The following is a 15656-nucleotide window of genomic DNA, read 5'->3' on the forward strand; positions in this document are numbered from 1 at the left end:
TGTCAAATTGCAGGTTGACTCTGGTCAGTGGGTTCTAAAATCGATTCTGTAACTCACAACCACTTAAAAAAGAAATTGACTAGGAAAGGGCATCACATGTACGAAGGGGGCTGCTGTTTCGTGAAACTTCTCTTTCACTTGTCAACTCGTGCATGTGTATAATGAGGCATGTTCTTAAAATGTATTTTGTACTGTGGGAAGTAGTCCCCAAAGTTTGAAAAACACCAGATTGATTAGCTTTTAACTGAAATAGAAGTGAAGCGTGGAAAGGTAAGCAGTTCAATTAAATTGAAATTAGTCTCAGAGATGCCAGGGAGACATGCAAGTGCCACTTTTCCCCTTTACATTCAACTTCAGGTGCAGAAAGTTGAGTTCATCCTCCTTGGTTCACAGCACATCATCATTGGCATCTGAGAGTTTTTAACCTGAGATATAGTGGTGTGATGTGGGATCCCACCATTAAGAATGTAATCTCTCCATGGAAAATCCTGTAATAAATATTTTTTGAGTCATGCCTTATATAAATGTATATAAGAGTTTCCCAGGTAAATAGACACAGTCCTGCAATCACCAGAGGGTCCTAGAGTGATGGGGAGACAGAGGATGAGGGTGACCAGCAAGGGAAATGCTGTCAGTGAGCTCAGGGCACAGCAGGACCTACAGCTTTGTGGCCCACACGCCTTGTTTATTGAATTCTCCTGTAATCTGGGTTCTTCTGGGAATGCCCTGTCAAAAAAAACCCATTTCTGGATGAAGGGTGAAAGTTTAGAGTGGTGAGGGGGCTGGCTCAGGGCCTCTCGGAGATCACTTGGCCCAGCTTCAACCCAGCCCAGACACTAACCCTCAATCTCTCCCCAAACTATCTGCATTTCAGAGCATATTTTGCAGGAGTGCAAGAACACTGACCTTTGTACCTGATATTTGCCAAATGGAAATTTGCCCTATTGTTGTCAGTATTTGCACTAGTCAATTACATACAGAGCTGCCTCATTTCTGGGGTGAGCCGTGGTCATTCTCAAAGGTGATAAAGGTAGACCCATCCAGGTGATGGGGCACATGCCCTGAGCATCACTGATTACAGGATTCACACCATTGGGAGAACCAGGGGACTTTTCCTTGCAGGGAATCTAACTTCAATTTTATCTGCCCCAGTTCTCCCCAATACATGCTGTCAAGCAAAGCCTGCCGAACTGTTCCCAAGTTTCCTCTTTCACATTTGCTCTTGCTTGTTTGTTTTGTCTTCTGCAAGCTCTTGGGGCTGTGTCTGAGTCTCAGCAGCAGGCACTAGCAGTTGAAAGCACTTAATGTGAAGGCAGTTCTACCCATTTGCATAAACTAATTCTGAAAATTAGGCAAGGATGCCCATTTTTGCAATGCGTGGGTCACCCCAGTCCAGGCTACAGCTCATGGGTGGGGGGAGGGCAAGGTTTAAGAACAGGGAGATGTGATCCCTGGACAGGCAGGGGTCCGAGCGGAACAAGAAAAGGCCTTGAGTCAAATAGGTGGAGGTTCAGTGACTTTTAGTCATGTGACATTATGCAGGTCACTTCTGAGTAGCTCCACCGGGCATATTCACAGTAAGGAGCAGCTGCTGTGACACTGGTGGTCCTGTCTCAGCAGCCAGAAGTCATGGTCAGCTGATCCTTACTGGGCCAGGCATTAACCGTTTAGGCACTGGGAAATGGAGAGGTCTGGAAGTTCTGCAAGTGGGGAAATGGGGACGCTCAGGGGGTTCCAGGTGGCAGCTCTTTACAAACTGGTGTGGGGGTATTCCGTGTCGGAACCACTGGCCCTCCCAGTGGGCACCAGCCCATCCCCATCCTGCCCGCTGCACAGTTTCCTTTCAAGGACTCGGGGAGCTCACGGGTGTGCAGGGCCCCCACTAGGGGGAGGTGCACTCGCCTCCCGGGCAAAATTAAAGGGGCGCCAAAAAACAGTCATCGTGATAAATAATATTTTGAAGCAATGTTTTAATGCAAAAAGGAAAAGCACGCCGAACAACAAAACATCGACGTTTCAAATAAAGACATGCTCAGTGCGAGTGACGGTGTGCCCCGGGCCGCCTTCCTGACGCCCTCCTCCACCGCCAACCCGTAGGTTCGGGAGAAGGAGCGCGCGGCACGGCGGCAGCGGTGGAGGCTGCGGCGGCTGCGGGAGCGGCTGCGGCGCAAGGACGAGGCGCTGGGGCGGCAGGCGGCGGCCCTGGAGCGCGGCCGGCGGATCCAGCGGCGCCAGCTGCGCCTGGTGCGCGAGCAGGAGCGCGTCCTGCGGGCGCAGGTACAGCGGCTGGAGCTGGACGTGCGGCGCCTGTGTCGCGCTGCGGGCCTCCTGCTGGCCGAGCTGGATGTCCCGACCCCGGGCGGCCCCCGACTCCCGGGCCCGGCCAGTCCCAGGGGCGCCCCGGAGGAGGCCGCGGAGGTGCGCGCGCTGCGGGCCAGGGCCGAGCGCGGCGAGCGCGAGCGGGACCAGGCTGCGCGCCGGCTGCGGGAGCAGCGCGCCACCGAGCGGAGGCTCCGCGGGCAGCTGGAGGAGCTGCGCTGCTGCATCTATGGGCTGAAGCTGTCGGAGATCGGCCTGCAGGGCCAAGTGGAGGAGCTCGCCCAGCAAAACAGGAGCCTACGAGAGGAGCTGGGAGCCCAGGCGCCCGGGGAGAGAGCGCTCAGCACGGCCCCTGCTGGTCACTGTAACCTGGTAAGTGGCCGCAACCCAGGGCACAAGTGACTTTCTGCTTTTCTTTAATTTTCTGGTCCAGCCACTTGGTCAAGTCACGGACTCCTTCATTCCCCAGTCTTCCTCTTCATCCAGCTCTCCAACCCACCAGCGCTGTCCATCCATCCTTCATTCCATCCACTCAACCAGCCACCCACCCATCTACCCACCTGGTGTTACCCATCCACCCATACAACTTCACTCACCCATTCACCAACGCAGCCACCTCACCACCATCTGTCCACCTGCTCAGCCCTCGTCCACCTGTCCACCCACTCACCCACCCTCTTGTTTACCCATCCACCCACACTCCATCATCTCTTTCACCCAACCATCTTCTTGTCCATCCCTCCATGCAACCACTCTCCAGGCAGCCAACCAGCTGCCCTTCATCTCTCATGGTCTGTTTCCTCCTGTTCATGCATCTATCTGACATTGAACAGGTCCCTGCCTGTGCCAGGCCCCGTGCTGGGTACGCTTCTCCACGTGCAGTGTGGCATTAACTGTCACGTGCTCGTGACTTCCTCACTGATCCATACCCTCCCTGGGAAAGCAATCACCTTTTCCCACCTCCCTCACAGCTCCGAAGGTGACCGCGGTTCCCAGCATGGTGGTGCTGTACGTGCATCTTCATTTCTCCTTCTTTAGACTGTGAGCCCCTGGAGGGCAGGTTCAGGTCAGATGGGTTCTGTAGCGGCTGCCGCAGCAGCAGCACACAGGAGGCCTTCAGGACTGTGCAGTAGAGAACACACAGTTGGGCCCCTGTCTGGTTCTCCTATTTACTAGCTGTGTGACCTGAGCATGTTTCTTAAGCTCTGGAGCTGAGGGCAGGCTGGGCACATATATTATTATCTAACTGACTGAAGAACAAAAACTTACATATAATATGCTCCTGCCATGTGCTTAGCACCCTACAGTGTTTTCAAAGGCATCATTTAATGCTCATAAAACTGTGAAGCAGGTACTATTCATGTCCCCACTCCACAGAGGAGGAGGCTGAGGCTCAGAGAGGCAGTGCACTGATCTGTTGTCACACAGCTCGGAAGAGGCAGAACCGGAATTTGATCCAAATTGGATGTGAGACCAGAGTGCTTTGTTTCTCCCATACCAGGCTGCCTCCCTGTGAAGGGAAAGTTAACTCAGCTCCACCCAAGGGATCAAGACCCCACTGGGTTAACTTGCATTTAAGGAAAAATCAGAGTGCAACTTTAGCCCAAAGAAGATTACTCATTAAAAAAAAGTCAAATTTATCTTTGCACCTGGACAACTTATTGCAAATTTACTGGAACTTTAGTTTTCTCAGGATAATGAAGTATCCTGCCTAGATCATTTTAATAATGAGTATATCTGTGGTCATAGTTTATCTTTGCAGTACTTTATCCTATTCATGTCACTTCTGCGTGTCCTGTTCCTTCTTCTTCCATTATATTCATCAGATAAAAGGAATACAGTGTACCTTTAATATTGGCACCTTGTTGTAATTTCGGAAAATAAATTGTGAAGAGATGGAAATTGTCATTTAGAATCCTTTCTGTAATTTTCCTAAAGGTAAAATTTTAATTTAGGCTGTTTGCTTCATTCCTTATTCTCCTAATCCTTCTGTCTTCCCATGCACTGCTGCTCTTTTCTTATCTAAGGAAAAGGGTGAATACCTAAAATATCTGAGAGATGCCTGCTAATATTTTGTATATCTTGTGTTCTCTTATTTAATCTTTAGAACAGCCTTGCAAGCCAGGTGCTATTATCCCACTGACTAGATGGAGAAACTGAGACTCAGAAGGTTAAGTGACTTGACCACAGGCATGCAGCTTCAAAGCATTAGGGCCAGCAAGGGGACACAGGCCAGATCCAGGCTGTGACTCCAAGATGCTGTCCTTACCTTAAGACGCTGGGGCCAGAGTTGGTTCTTGAGGAGTTTGGGGCAGTGTCAGTGGCTGCGTTCAGTAGCTTTGTGCCATCAGCTATAAGCCTCTTGTTGACATGCATCTGTGACCTTCTCAATGTTTCATGCCTTATCATTTAAAAGTCCCAATGCCTGAGGAGAACTGCATCTCACAGGGGGCCCATGCTCTCAAGACTTTGCTGAAGGCTGCTGTGCATAGTCAAAAATCTCTCGAAAGTTCCCTAAACTGCCCATAAAGTGTGGTCCCCAGCCAGGTCTGCTTCTAGCCTCAGGTGAAGCCAGCCTGTCATCAGATGAGTAGCCGAGGAAGCAGGGGCCTGTGGGATAGAAGATGCTGGTCCTTAAACACAGGAGCCATACACACTGGGGTGAGATGCTAGTGCTTTAAGTGGCAGGCGGGACCCCAAGTGGAATTGCAGCCATGATTCCAGCTCAGGTCTGCCTCTTACCAGCTGTGATACCTTTGGACAGGTTACTAAACCTTTCTGTGCCTCAGTGTTCCCAACTGTGAAATGGGAATGATACTAAGACCTGCTTTGAGTTGTGATCCTGAGGATGAAATGAGAAAGTACAGGGAAGGCCCTTCGCACAGTGCCTGGTACCCAGAAAGACTTAGATTCTGCTACTTCATTGTAACTGTCACCATCATCATCTTCACCTTCACCTCTTCCAGGGCTTGAATCATCCCGTGGAAGGTTGGATGGAATCACCTGCACTGCTTACATGATAGTTTCCTCTTTCTTCTCTTTTTATTTTTTTGTCCTGAGGGCTTATCCTTGACTGGAGTTGGTTAAATGTGACTGCGATTTGTCTCCTCTGATCTGCGGGAGGTGCTGGTAGAAACACAGGCTGTCGGGGCCCTGCAGCGGACGGGGCCTGTGGTCACCAGCTCCCCCATCACAGTGGCCTGTGGGCCAAGGGGGACAGAGAGCACTGCAGTGGCTTTCTGGGCAGGGCCGTCCCCTGGTGTGGGTCTCCTGGCCAAACGGCTGAGAACCTCTGCCTGGTTTCGGAGGTCAGAGGTCAGCCTGCAGAGGCAGGTGAGGTGGGCGAGGCCCAGCCTGCTCCAGGATGACCTCATCTTAATTTACATCTGCAGAGACCCTATTTCCAAATAAGGTCACAGTCACAGGTACTGGTGTGTGTGTGTGGGGGGGGGGGTGTGCTGTTAGGACTTGAACATATCATTTAGGAGACACAATTCAGTCCACAAACATGCAGTCATGTGGCCAGTGATGGCTCTGGCCTTACCTCCTCCTCCTCAGCCTCCTGCAGGTAGTGTTTCCTCTCCTGGCCTTCCAGGGCCTGGGCTTAAGGTCCTGATGGCACAGAGTCCTCAACGCCAGGCCCAGCCTCCCTGGGGCAAGTGCCCATGAACCACAGAGTGAGCTGCTGAAGGCAGGGGGCCTCAGGCTGCTTTGGTAGCCATCCCAGAAAGACCCCAGTGCAGGGAGGTTGGCATGGCAACAGAATATGAATACATCTGGACCTGTGTCACCCTCTGTGGTTGTGCAAATGCAAGGACCCCAGCCCCCCACCCTGTGAGAGGTGCCCCATGTCACTCCCATCCCTACCCCACCTTCTTTTTCACCTTACTTGTCACCAGCCCTCCTTTACTCCCTGCTTCCTTCCCCGCATTCAGCATCCTTCAGGTCAGGCACTGTCCTCTCTGTTTCTGTTGCAACCCCAGCTCCAGCACAGCACTTGGCATTTCACATGGAGCTTGGTAAATATTTATCAAGTGCAAGGACAGAGGGAGAAAGGTACAGTCAAGTCTCTACTATTGGTGCCCCGGGGGGTGGGGGTGAGGGTTCAGGTCCCTTTCAGCCTGTGAAGCTCTGATGATCTGGGTTTCTGACCATCTATGACCTTGTGAACTTAGGACATCCTTTAGCCCCTGTGGATTCCTCTGGGGGAATGGGTAGCAGCACTTGCTGCTTCTGAGTGTGTCAGAGTGAAGAGCCCATGGGAGGTGGAATGCAAGAGCCCTTTAAAGATGGAACAAATGTCAGGTACCATTTCAGCATAGAGTGTCGTGGGATGGTCACCCATCCTGGCTTTCAGCAGTCTAAAATGGGAGGCTGTGAGCAGCTGGGCTGGGAGAGTGTTATTAGCAAGGGCGTGCTTTGGCTGTGGGTGTTCATTTCATCGTGGTTTGTGCATTTCTCGCATGGCTTGCTCTCACTTCCGGGAAGTGGGCTTCTGTCCCCCTGCTGGTGATCCCTCTGAGGGGCCTTGGCACCAGGGTGACCAGCTTCTTGCTCCTGCCAGACATTAGCAGTTCTCCCAGATGGAGGCAAGTAGAGCTGAGTGCCCCCACCTGGTGGGCCTGGAGCCTGGCCCTGCCTTCTAGGAGCCCTGAGAGCCTTGCAAGTCACTTTACTTCCGTGCCTCAATTTCCTTATTGAGCAAATGGAGATGTAGATGCTCTGAGAGTTTCCTGGGGCTGCTCTAGCGAAGACCACAAACTGTGGTTTCAACAACAGTCCTGGAGGCTGGAAGTCCGAGATCGAGGTATCGGCAGGGTCGTTCTTTCCGAGGCCTGTGAACGAAGATCCGTTCCAGGCCTCTCTCCTTGGCTTGTGGGCGGCCGTCTTCTCCCTGTGTCTCATCGTCTTCCTTTTTTGCATTTCTGCATCCAAATGTCTGCTTTTTATAAGGACCCAGTCATATTGGATCAGGGCCCACCCTAATGACCCCAGCTTAACTTAATTAATTATGTATGCAATGGCTCTATTTCCAAATCAGGTCATGTTCTGAGGTCCTGGGGGTTAGGACGTCAACTTAGGAAGTTTGGGGGGACAAAATTTAACCTACAACAAGGACTCTTCTGGATGCACCGTTATGAGGTCCCATGAGACAGTAGAACTGTCAGTTCTAGTTCCTTGATGTGCTTCTTTGCTGGCTTCATGCGGGTACAAAATGATCCCTGTATTTACTGGGGAGTCTTTGCACCAGGTGCCGTCTCTGGTGCTCTACATCAGTTTTCCACTCATTTTGTCCCTCAGTGACCTTCAAGGGAGGTACTATTTTATCCCCATTTTACAGATGAGGAAGTGGAGGCACGGAGACTCCCAGGGTCCTACAGGTATTAAGTATTAAGTGGTGGGGCAGGATTTGCGCCCTGGAAGGCAGACCCCAAGATGCGCTGGAGAGTGCCACGCACTGCTCCTCCAGTAACTACTGGTCAGTGGGTCTGTGATCAACATTTAACGGGTGCTGTACAATGAGGTGTACTTAGGACTGAGCTTAGTAGCTGGGCTGGGAAGTAAAAAAGACCCCTGCCAGCACAGGATGACAAGACCACCTGGGGAAAGAGGGTGCAGACAGAGGAAGGGGGAAGGGGCCTGACAGTCTGTGGGTCACTGTTGGGGACCTTGGTGTTTGGAATAGGGAATGGACCCAGGGCCACGGGGTATGTCAGAGTCTTCCAGACTCTTCTACTCTCAGAAAGCACTGACAGCCTTGACTCTGAGCACCTTGGAGTCGAAAAGGGCCACCTTGAGAGGAAGAAAGCCTCCAGAGAGGGCGCTGGGGAGATGGGAAGTGCCAGCTAGTCAACCAGCTCGTGGGGCAGCACGGCCTGCAATTTTTTAAATTAAAATGCTGGAATCTATGGATGACAACACTGTGAAGCCAGGTGGTGTCCCTCTGCGTCTTGGTGTGGCCCGTGGCTGTGGCTGTGCATGTATGAAATAACAGAGTTCTGAGAGTGTCGCATGCCTGCGTGACTTCCCAAGGCTGATAGTGCATTTCCAAAGGGGTGGGGCCCAGAGGGGTTAAGAGCCACAGCAGATCTTCAGCGCCTTTCTCTGGGTATCCGTGTGACCCCCAAATGATCTCCTTTCATAGGCCCCCCATGGCTCCATCACCTTGGGATCCAGTTCCACTTCCTGACCACGGCATTCAAGACCCCTACTGCTCCAGCTGCCTACTCCAGGCTCACTGCCCACCCCTTCCTCCTGCCCTGCCCGGCCACCCTGAGCTCCCGCAGCCCCCTAAAAGTGCCAGACTCCTCCAGTCTGCTCACTTTCCCTGTGTCTACAGGTTTCTACCGCCTGCTCCCCACGGCCCCTCTGTAAACCCCTGCTTCTTTCTCTCCATTTGTTGAGAATGTCACTTCCTTTCCTGACTTCACATCAGCACATTCCCTCCTTGGTGGCCCCATCATGACATAACCCACCTCTGGTGACCCTAATTCTCACCGTGCCAGGTCTGGCTGCCTACCGCCCCCATAGCTGCGCCTTCGTCATCACCAACAGGGTCCGATTCAGCCCTAAATCCCAGCCCCTGGCCACAGGCTGTGGAACGCTTGGTGAGCAGTGACTCAGTGAATAAAGGGCCAAAAGAAGATATTGGTTCCATTGCCCTTGGGAAATGGAAACTTCCAGCCAGAGGCACCACCTGGGAAGTGAGGTGGAAAGTGAAGTATAAGAAATTGGGATACCAGAGGGATGCCTAGCCCCAGGGAAGTGTGTATCATACGGAAAATCCTCACAAATTATTAGGGTGCCTCCAGCTCAAACCGGCTCCTTGATTACAGCGGAAGTGCGTCACGGTGTGAATTGTGGTGAAGGTGATCTTTATGAGAAGATATTTTATTTGATTCATATTTACAAAGCACTTTCCCAAACAGGATCTCCTCCATGCTGGGAGGTTGCCAGACAGGGATCAGTGATTTTGTCCCCAACCCCACAGAGCAGGCGCATTGCCTTACCCAGGATCACACAGTTTATAGTTCCTAGAACAAGTTGCTTGGAGCGCAGGTCCCCAAAGGAATGGCCATTGCGAGGACAAACTCCCAACTTGGGGAGGAGTTTGGGGAGGGGGTTTCTGGTCAGGGTCCAGGTGAAAGAAAATGTAAGAGGACTCTGGTTTGCAAGATAAGCAAAACTTGTGTGCAGATGTGTCCGAATGCTTTTAAGCAAGCATGCACTGGGCGTCGCATATGTTCCAGGCACCATGCGGGGCACTGGGTCTGGAGAGGCCATCCTGCTCTTCAAAAGCTTGTAGGGGAGACAGACACAGGAGCAGAAGGCAATTTGGGTGATGCCTGCTACAGCAGGGGACAGCCCCGGGGCTGCGGCCTGGCCTAGGGGGTAACAAGGAGGCTCATATAAAGAGATTACAAGTCACTCTCTTATCATGTCAGTGTCAGGCTGTCATCCCAGAGCTGAGACCCGCTTCTGTGACAGCGGCCTCAGGAATGCTGGATGCTCAGGCCAGCTTCTCGGCCTCGGCGGTGTGCATAGAGCGACCCCTGGTGGCGAGTATAAGAATCTTTTCATCGTTTCCCGAGTCCAGGCAGCCCCTTCTTGCTCAAAGCTTGCACTTGTGCAGAAGTGCCTGTTACACATTTGCCACTCACTCCTGCAGCGAGTAAGGCTTTAAAACAGTTTCAATAATGTCCAAAAACGAAACATAGGCAAAATCCACGAACATACACATAACATTAAAAGGAAATACAGATGGCCAGTGGTCTTACAAAAAAGGTCAGTTCCATTACTTATAAAATAAATACGAATGAGCCAAACCTCGATTCCCCTTTATTCTAAATATTTGTCACATATTAAAAGTGCCTCAACACTGTTTATAGTTGATTAAAAATTGGAAACAACCTAAGTGTCTGATCAGAGGGACCTGATTTGATAAGTGAAGGCATTCGTTATGTCGGAGATTATTAGGAGGCCCTAAAACACCACACTGCAGAAGAAGTTATGGAGAAATAATCCTTCAATACCATCACATGGAAAATGCACAAAGCAACAGTCAACATTTTGTAGAAGCAGACTTTGGAAAGAATTTAAATGTCTGTGCACGGAAAAAACCCAGAGGGATATATTCTACCACATTCGTAATATTTGTGTCTGGATATCACTGTATTCCTCGTTTCCTCATCTTTGTTTACCTTTCAAAATAATTACATATTGAAACTAAAGCCACATATAGTTACAAGCAAATGCTCCTGCGAGTGCTGAAAAGCAGGAAATGTTGACAAGACTGAGCAGAGGGGCAGGAAGGGGAAGGGAAGGCCCAGATCAAGGTCGGGGACCTGAATTGGGGTCCTGTTTTCCCACTGTGTGTGCTGTATGACCTTGGACAGGTATTGTCCCTCTCTGAGTATTGATTTCGTCACTTGTAGCATGAACAGGGTATAGCATCGTCTTCTTGGAAGTCCTCCACTGGATGTCACTTCCTCGAGTCAAGGGTCTGTGTGTGTGTTACCCTTGGCTGTGTCCCCAAGCCCAGAACAGGACCTGCCACACAGTAGGTGCTCAGAAAGTATTTGTCGAACTGAATCAAAGTCAACGTGGGTATTGGAACAAAATCCAAATAGAAATGAGCAGCAGAACGATGGTGGCCTTCAACACTGCCCTCCGCCTCCCCTTCATCTGTTCTTTCCTCCTTCCTTCTGCTTCTCCCTCTTACGTGCTCTCACATCTTTGAATTTCCTTCTGCCTTTATGCATCCTATACCCTCTCTCCTTTTTTTCTTTCTCATTTGCTTTCTCTCTCTTCTTTTCTCTTCTGCCTCCCCTCTCTCTCCATTTCCTCATCTCCTCCTCCTTCCAATAGTGATTTTAAACTCTTGACAAAATGTTTAATTCTGACCAAATGGGAAGCCAGTAGGGAAAACCATGAGGCACCCCAAGGGCTGTGGGCAGAAGGCCAGGCCCATCTGGATGTGGAGCAGGGCCCTGCCCACACCTCTCTGGTTTTAATTAGTCTTGTCTGAGGCCCTGTTCTGGTACTTGTTAAAAGCTTCTGGGTGATTCTAAGGTGTGGCCAGGGTCTGGTCTCCCCTGGTCTCTGAGGAGAACTGGACGAGACACAAACCGTCACACAGTAACTGGAAGGTCACCAACTTGGGGTATGAGGAGGAGGTGCTGCAGGAAGGGAGGGACTTCATTTGGGGGAGGGTCGGGGAAGCCTCATTAAGGATCTGGCCTTTAAGTTAAGCCCAGAGGGGAGCAGGCAGGCCGGGCAGAGGGGTGTGAAGGAGAGGTGTAGGCAGCAGGCACCAGGGGTGCAAGACCCCAAAGCAGGAGGGAGAAGGGTCCATCCAGGGAACAGAGCTGGGCGTGGCGAGGCCAGGTGGGCAGGGATTTTCTCTTTCAGGGCAGTGGGACGCGTGGAAGGGTTGGAAACAGGGCAACCTGACCCGGTTTCCATTTCAGTGCAATTGCTCAGCTGCTCAGGGGTGTGGAAGGGCAGGGCGGAGAGCCAGGGGCGGGGAGGGCTTGCGAGGAGGCAGCAGGCAACCGGTACCCTTCCTAGGAGGATGCGCCAGGCAGGCAGGAGGAACGGCACACGTGGAGGTACAGAGGCTTGCGGGAACCGTGGTGGTGAGGGGACGAGGAGGCGCTGTGAGCAGGAGCCAGGGCGAGCAGTGTCAGGGGCGGCGGTGACAGCCCTGGATGGCCTCCCAGCCTCCCGTGCCTGACTGCAGCACGGGAACGGATCCTGTGGACAGAGGGGGTAGCCGAGGGAGGACTTGCAGGTCACAGAGTGCATTCTAGGGGGTGTCCCTGGCAGCTGCGAGCAGGATGGAAGAGGAAGGAGGAGGCCCAGTTAGTGGTCAGTGCAGGGGTCTGCAGAGCAGGTGAGGACCTGGGGACAGGTGAGGAGGGGACAGGGCATTACCTGTCCATTTCCGTTTCTCCCTCCCCTAGAAGTGCACCTGACCCATGGCAGGAGCTTAATAAATGTTTGCTGAATAAATGCACAGTGTGCCTGAAACGTCTGCCTTTCTGCAGGTTCTGCACTATTTACTTATTTGTTAAGCACCTAGAATTTTCCAGGCTGGGGTGACGGTGCAGACGGAAAGAAGGCAGGTTTTCCTCCTGAAGGCCCTCAGGTCTCGTGGGGGAGCAGGTGGGAAGCAACCAGCACCTGTGAGAACCAGGATAGAAGCACCCGGGGTCGTGGGGACCTGCAGGAGACCTGTCCCCGGGCCACTTGCAGACCATGGTTGGAGCTGAGTTTTCTGCCGGCCCCATGCCTGGGCTGCTGTAGCCATAGTCAAGGTGCTGCTTCTCACATGCTCTGCAGTGGGGGGCACTGGGTCAGGGAAGCTCCGTGCTGCAACCCCACTTGCCTTTTGGGGCAGGGCCCTGGGAGAGGGGTGCTACCCGGAGATGCCTGGCTGTGCTATTTGGGTCTTGTGGACAGTTGAGGGACAGGATTGCCCAGAGGCCCTGGGCAGGCACCCACATCCATGGGTGGGTACAGAGGGAGCTTCCACACAGGAGGGACAGGGGACTGGAGCCTTTGATGCCACCTCGAGGAGCCTAGAGGCATCTTGGCTGAATGGACAAGCGCCTCGTCTGCTAGGTGGAGCCCAGGTGCTCATAGGAGGCAGTTTGGTTGGCAGGACTGAGAACACAGGACCAGGGCCCTTCAGCCAGGCCAGGTGCCCTCTGCTGTCCTCCACTGGGAAGGGGACCTGACTCCCTCCAGAGTCCTTAGGAGGGACAGTGGGGACAGGCTTGGAGGGTCCCTTGCAACCAGGGAGACTCACAGCTCTCCTGACTTCTTGTGTCTCCCTCAAGGACACCCTGGGCCGTGTTCAGGATGAATCTCTGCCCCTGCCCAGCGGGGAGTCTCCGGATGCCTGCGGAAGCCAAGGCCCCGACGGGGCCCCTGGACCAAGGGGCTCAGCAGGTGTGTGGGGGCGCTGTGTGGACATCCACTCACAGGCTGGCTCACTTACGACATCCTGATGACGCAGCAGGGTCTGCTTTGCAGACAGGAAGCTGAGGCTCAGAGAGGTAGTGCTGTTTGCTCAGTGCCACACAGCTGGGAGAGGTAGGATCAGAGTCCGCAATGCCCATGACACGGTCCGTGGTGTAGGCTCAACCCGACGTTGAGGCTCACTCCCTCAGCCCTCAGACGGGTGCCAGCCAGGCAACACGTGCCAGGCTCGGGCAGCAGGGGTCCCCTCAGGGGGATGTGTCTTCGCAGAAGACCACGTAATGACCAGGAGCTGTTCTATTCCCTACCCCCACCCCAGTGACAGCTCAGGCGCAAGACAGGTGTGAGGTCTGGGAGCTGCTGGGGCCCCCTTGTCCCTAAGTTGTCCCTAATGGGAACCAATGTCTCTGCTAACAGTCTCAGGTGCAGCTTCCAGGGTCCCTGCTGCGAAAGCCATTACACTCAGGGAGCCCCAAAGCCACGGTGTCCAACCGGCTGTCTGTGATTTATGTACAGTTTTCCAAGGTCAAATTCAGTGTAAGGATGAGGGAGTCATTTATACCCAATGGGGCTGCTGACCAGCAAAGCAGACCTTTCCCCTCCATCCCATGTCTGGGCAGCGAGCTGGCAAGTCAAATAAGGTCAAGTTTGTCCTTGGGGAAGGGGACGGGGCCTATCTGGCAAAGCCTGGACATCACTCCTCTGTCTACGTGCTGACTGTGCGGGGCTGGGGGCCAGGGATTATGACCCTGTGTGACCATGAGGGTGCGGGGCCAGGGAGGTGTCATGGGCGTGTGGTCGGAGGAGGTGTCTTCCAGACCCAGTTCTGCTGCTTGTCAGTAGATCATCGTTCCCCATCTCTGAGCCTGGGTTTCTCACCTGATAGGCACTGGTGGCCAGCAGGCCCCCTCTGGGGACTCAAAGGCCTTGAGTCACGAGAAGTGCTGTCTCATCCTAACAGCGGGTGACACTGCTGGTGGCAACCACGGGAAAGCTCCTAGGAGGGTCTCCTTAAGCCTCGGGTCCCATCTCTTTCCAGGCCAACCCTCTGAGGGGCCCCGCGCCTGGGGCTGCGTGGGGGCTGGGCAAGGCCCCCCTGTGTCGATCCCAGGCCCGGAGACGGCGGACAAACTCCCAGGAGGCCTCGCGGGATCTGACCGTGGACAGGTGAGGCCAGAGGCTTTCTTCGTGCCTGGGGTGCCCGCTGGGTCTGATCAGCCCTGCTGTGTGTGCTGCACAGGGTGGCCACCATGCAGGAGGTGGGATCAGGAGGTAAAGTAGCTCGGGGTTTGGAAGAACATTCTGGAAATAATTGAGGAGATTTGAGCCTTGGGTGGGGAATGGCAGGAAGGGAGCCCCAGCGGTGTGCCCAGACCCAGCTGCCACGCAGCAAACTTCATCTCATTAAACCTCCCCGCCACCTTTGGGGTAGGAGCCACAATCCCGCATTCTGCAGAAGAGGAAGTCAAGATTTCTCAAGGCCTCACAGTTCTATAGGCTCCCGGGGTCGCATCTCCATAGCCCACACTCCGCACCATGCTGTCCTATAAGGGTCAGGAGCCTGGTTCCAAGCAGCCCTGATGCGGTTCTGTGGTTCTAAAGAGGGAGGGGCTTTCCTTCCTTCCTTTCATTCATTCACCTCCTGCTCTGAGCCGCTGCGTGGTGTGCTGTAAGAGAGGTCCCCGGGGGGAGGGGAGAACTTCCTGGAAAAGCTGGACCCCCGTGGAGGAGTGGAGTTAGGCATGAAACCAGGGATGGGCAGCAAAAGGGCAGGCCAGGTGGGAAGACCCGCCAGGTGAAGGCGGCGAGGCTGGGAGTGCCACGGGGTGGGGGGTGGGGCCGTGGTCACACGTGAGCCGAGGGCTCTCGGTGAGCCTGGGTGAAGCCAGGTTTCATCCCCCCGCCTCAGCGCCACCTGGGTCTGTTCTCCGAGTTGGGCCAGCCCTCCTCTCTTGTTAAACGCATTGAATAAGTAAATATAAAAGTATATTCAAAAATATCTATGAAACACCTCCTGTGTGCCCGGGACTGTTCCAGGCCCAGGGTCGCTTCCCCCGGGGGGCAGGTAGTCTACACGGTGCTGTCTGCTAGAGCCTTCCACAGCGCTGGCAGTGCTCTACACCTGTGCGCTCCAGCACAGGAGCCATGAACCGCACGTCGCTTCTGAGCCACGCGGCTGGTGTGACGGCAGAACTGAGTGTTAACTTTCATTTAATTGCTTTGACTTTGAAGAGCCCCATGTGGCCTATATGGTGACCACATCGGACAGTGCAGGGCTGTGGGAGGCGTTCAGCAACACACACGAATATCCTACCTGATGTGAGAGAGTGGAGGGCGCCGCAGAGGGGGGT

The 15656-nt window shown here is 53.5% G+C and overlaps 1 protein-coding gene across 1 annotated transcript in view; it reads left to right on the forward strand.

Moving 5' to 3' along the window:
- The window catches only part of C13H4orf50 (chromosome 13 C4orf50 homolog), a 51457-nt gene that overhangs the window by 6346 nt on the left and 29455 nt on the right, over positions 1–15656 (forward strand). The window contains exons 3-8 of the mRNA XM_057704652.1: positions 2098–2691; positions 8497–8690; positions 8851–8927; positions 9808–9878; positions 13164–13275; positions 14345–14472. Coding sequence (XP_057560635.1) covers positions 2098–2691; positions 8497–8690; positions 8851–8927; positions 9808–9878; positions 13164–13275; positions 14345–14472 — 1176 coding nt within the window. The remainder of the gene's footprint in view (positions 1–2097; positions 2692–8496; positions 8691–8850; positions 8928–9807; positions 9879–13163; positions 13276–14344; positions 14473–15656) is intronic.

The sequence above is a fragment of the Hippopotamus amphibius genome, chromosome 13 (genome assembly GCF_030028045.1).
Source record: "Hippopotamus amphibius kiboko isolate mHipAmp2 chromosome 13, mHipAmp2.hap2, whole genome shotgun sequence".
NCBI classification, from domain to species: Eukaryota; Metazoa; Chordata; class Mammalia; order Artiodactyla; family Hippopotamidae; genus Hippopotamus; species Hippopotamus amphibius.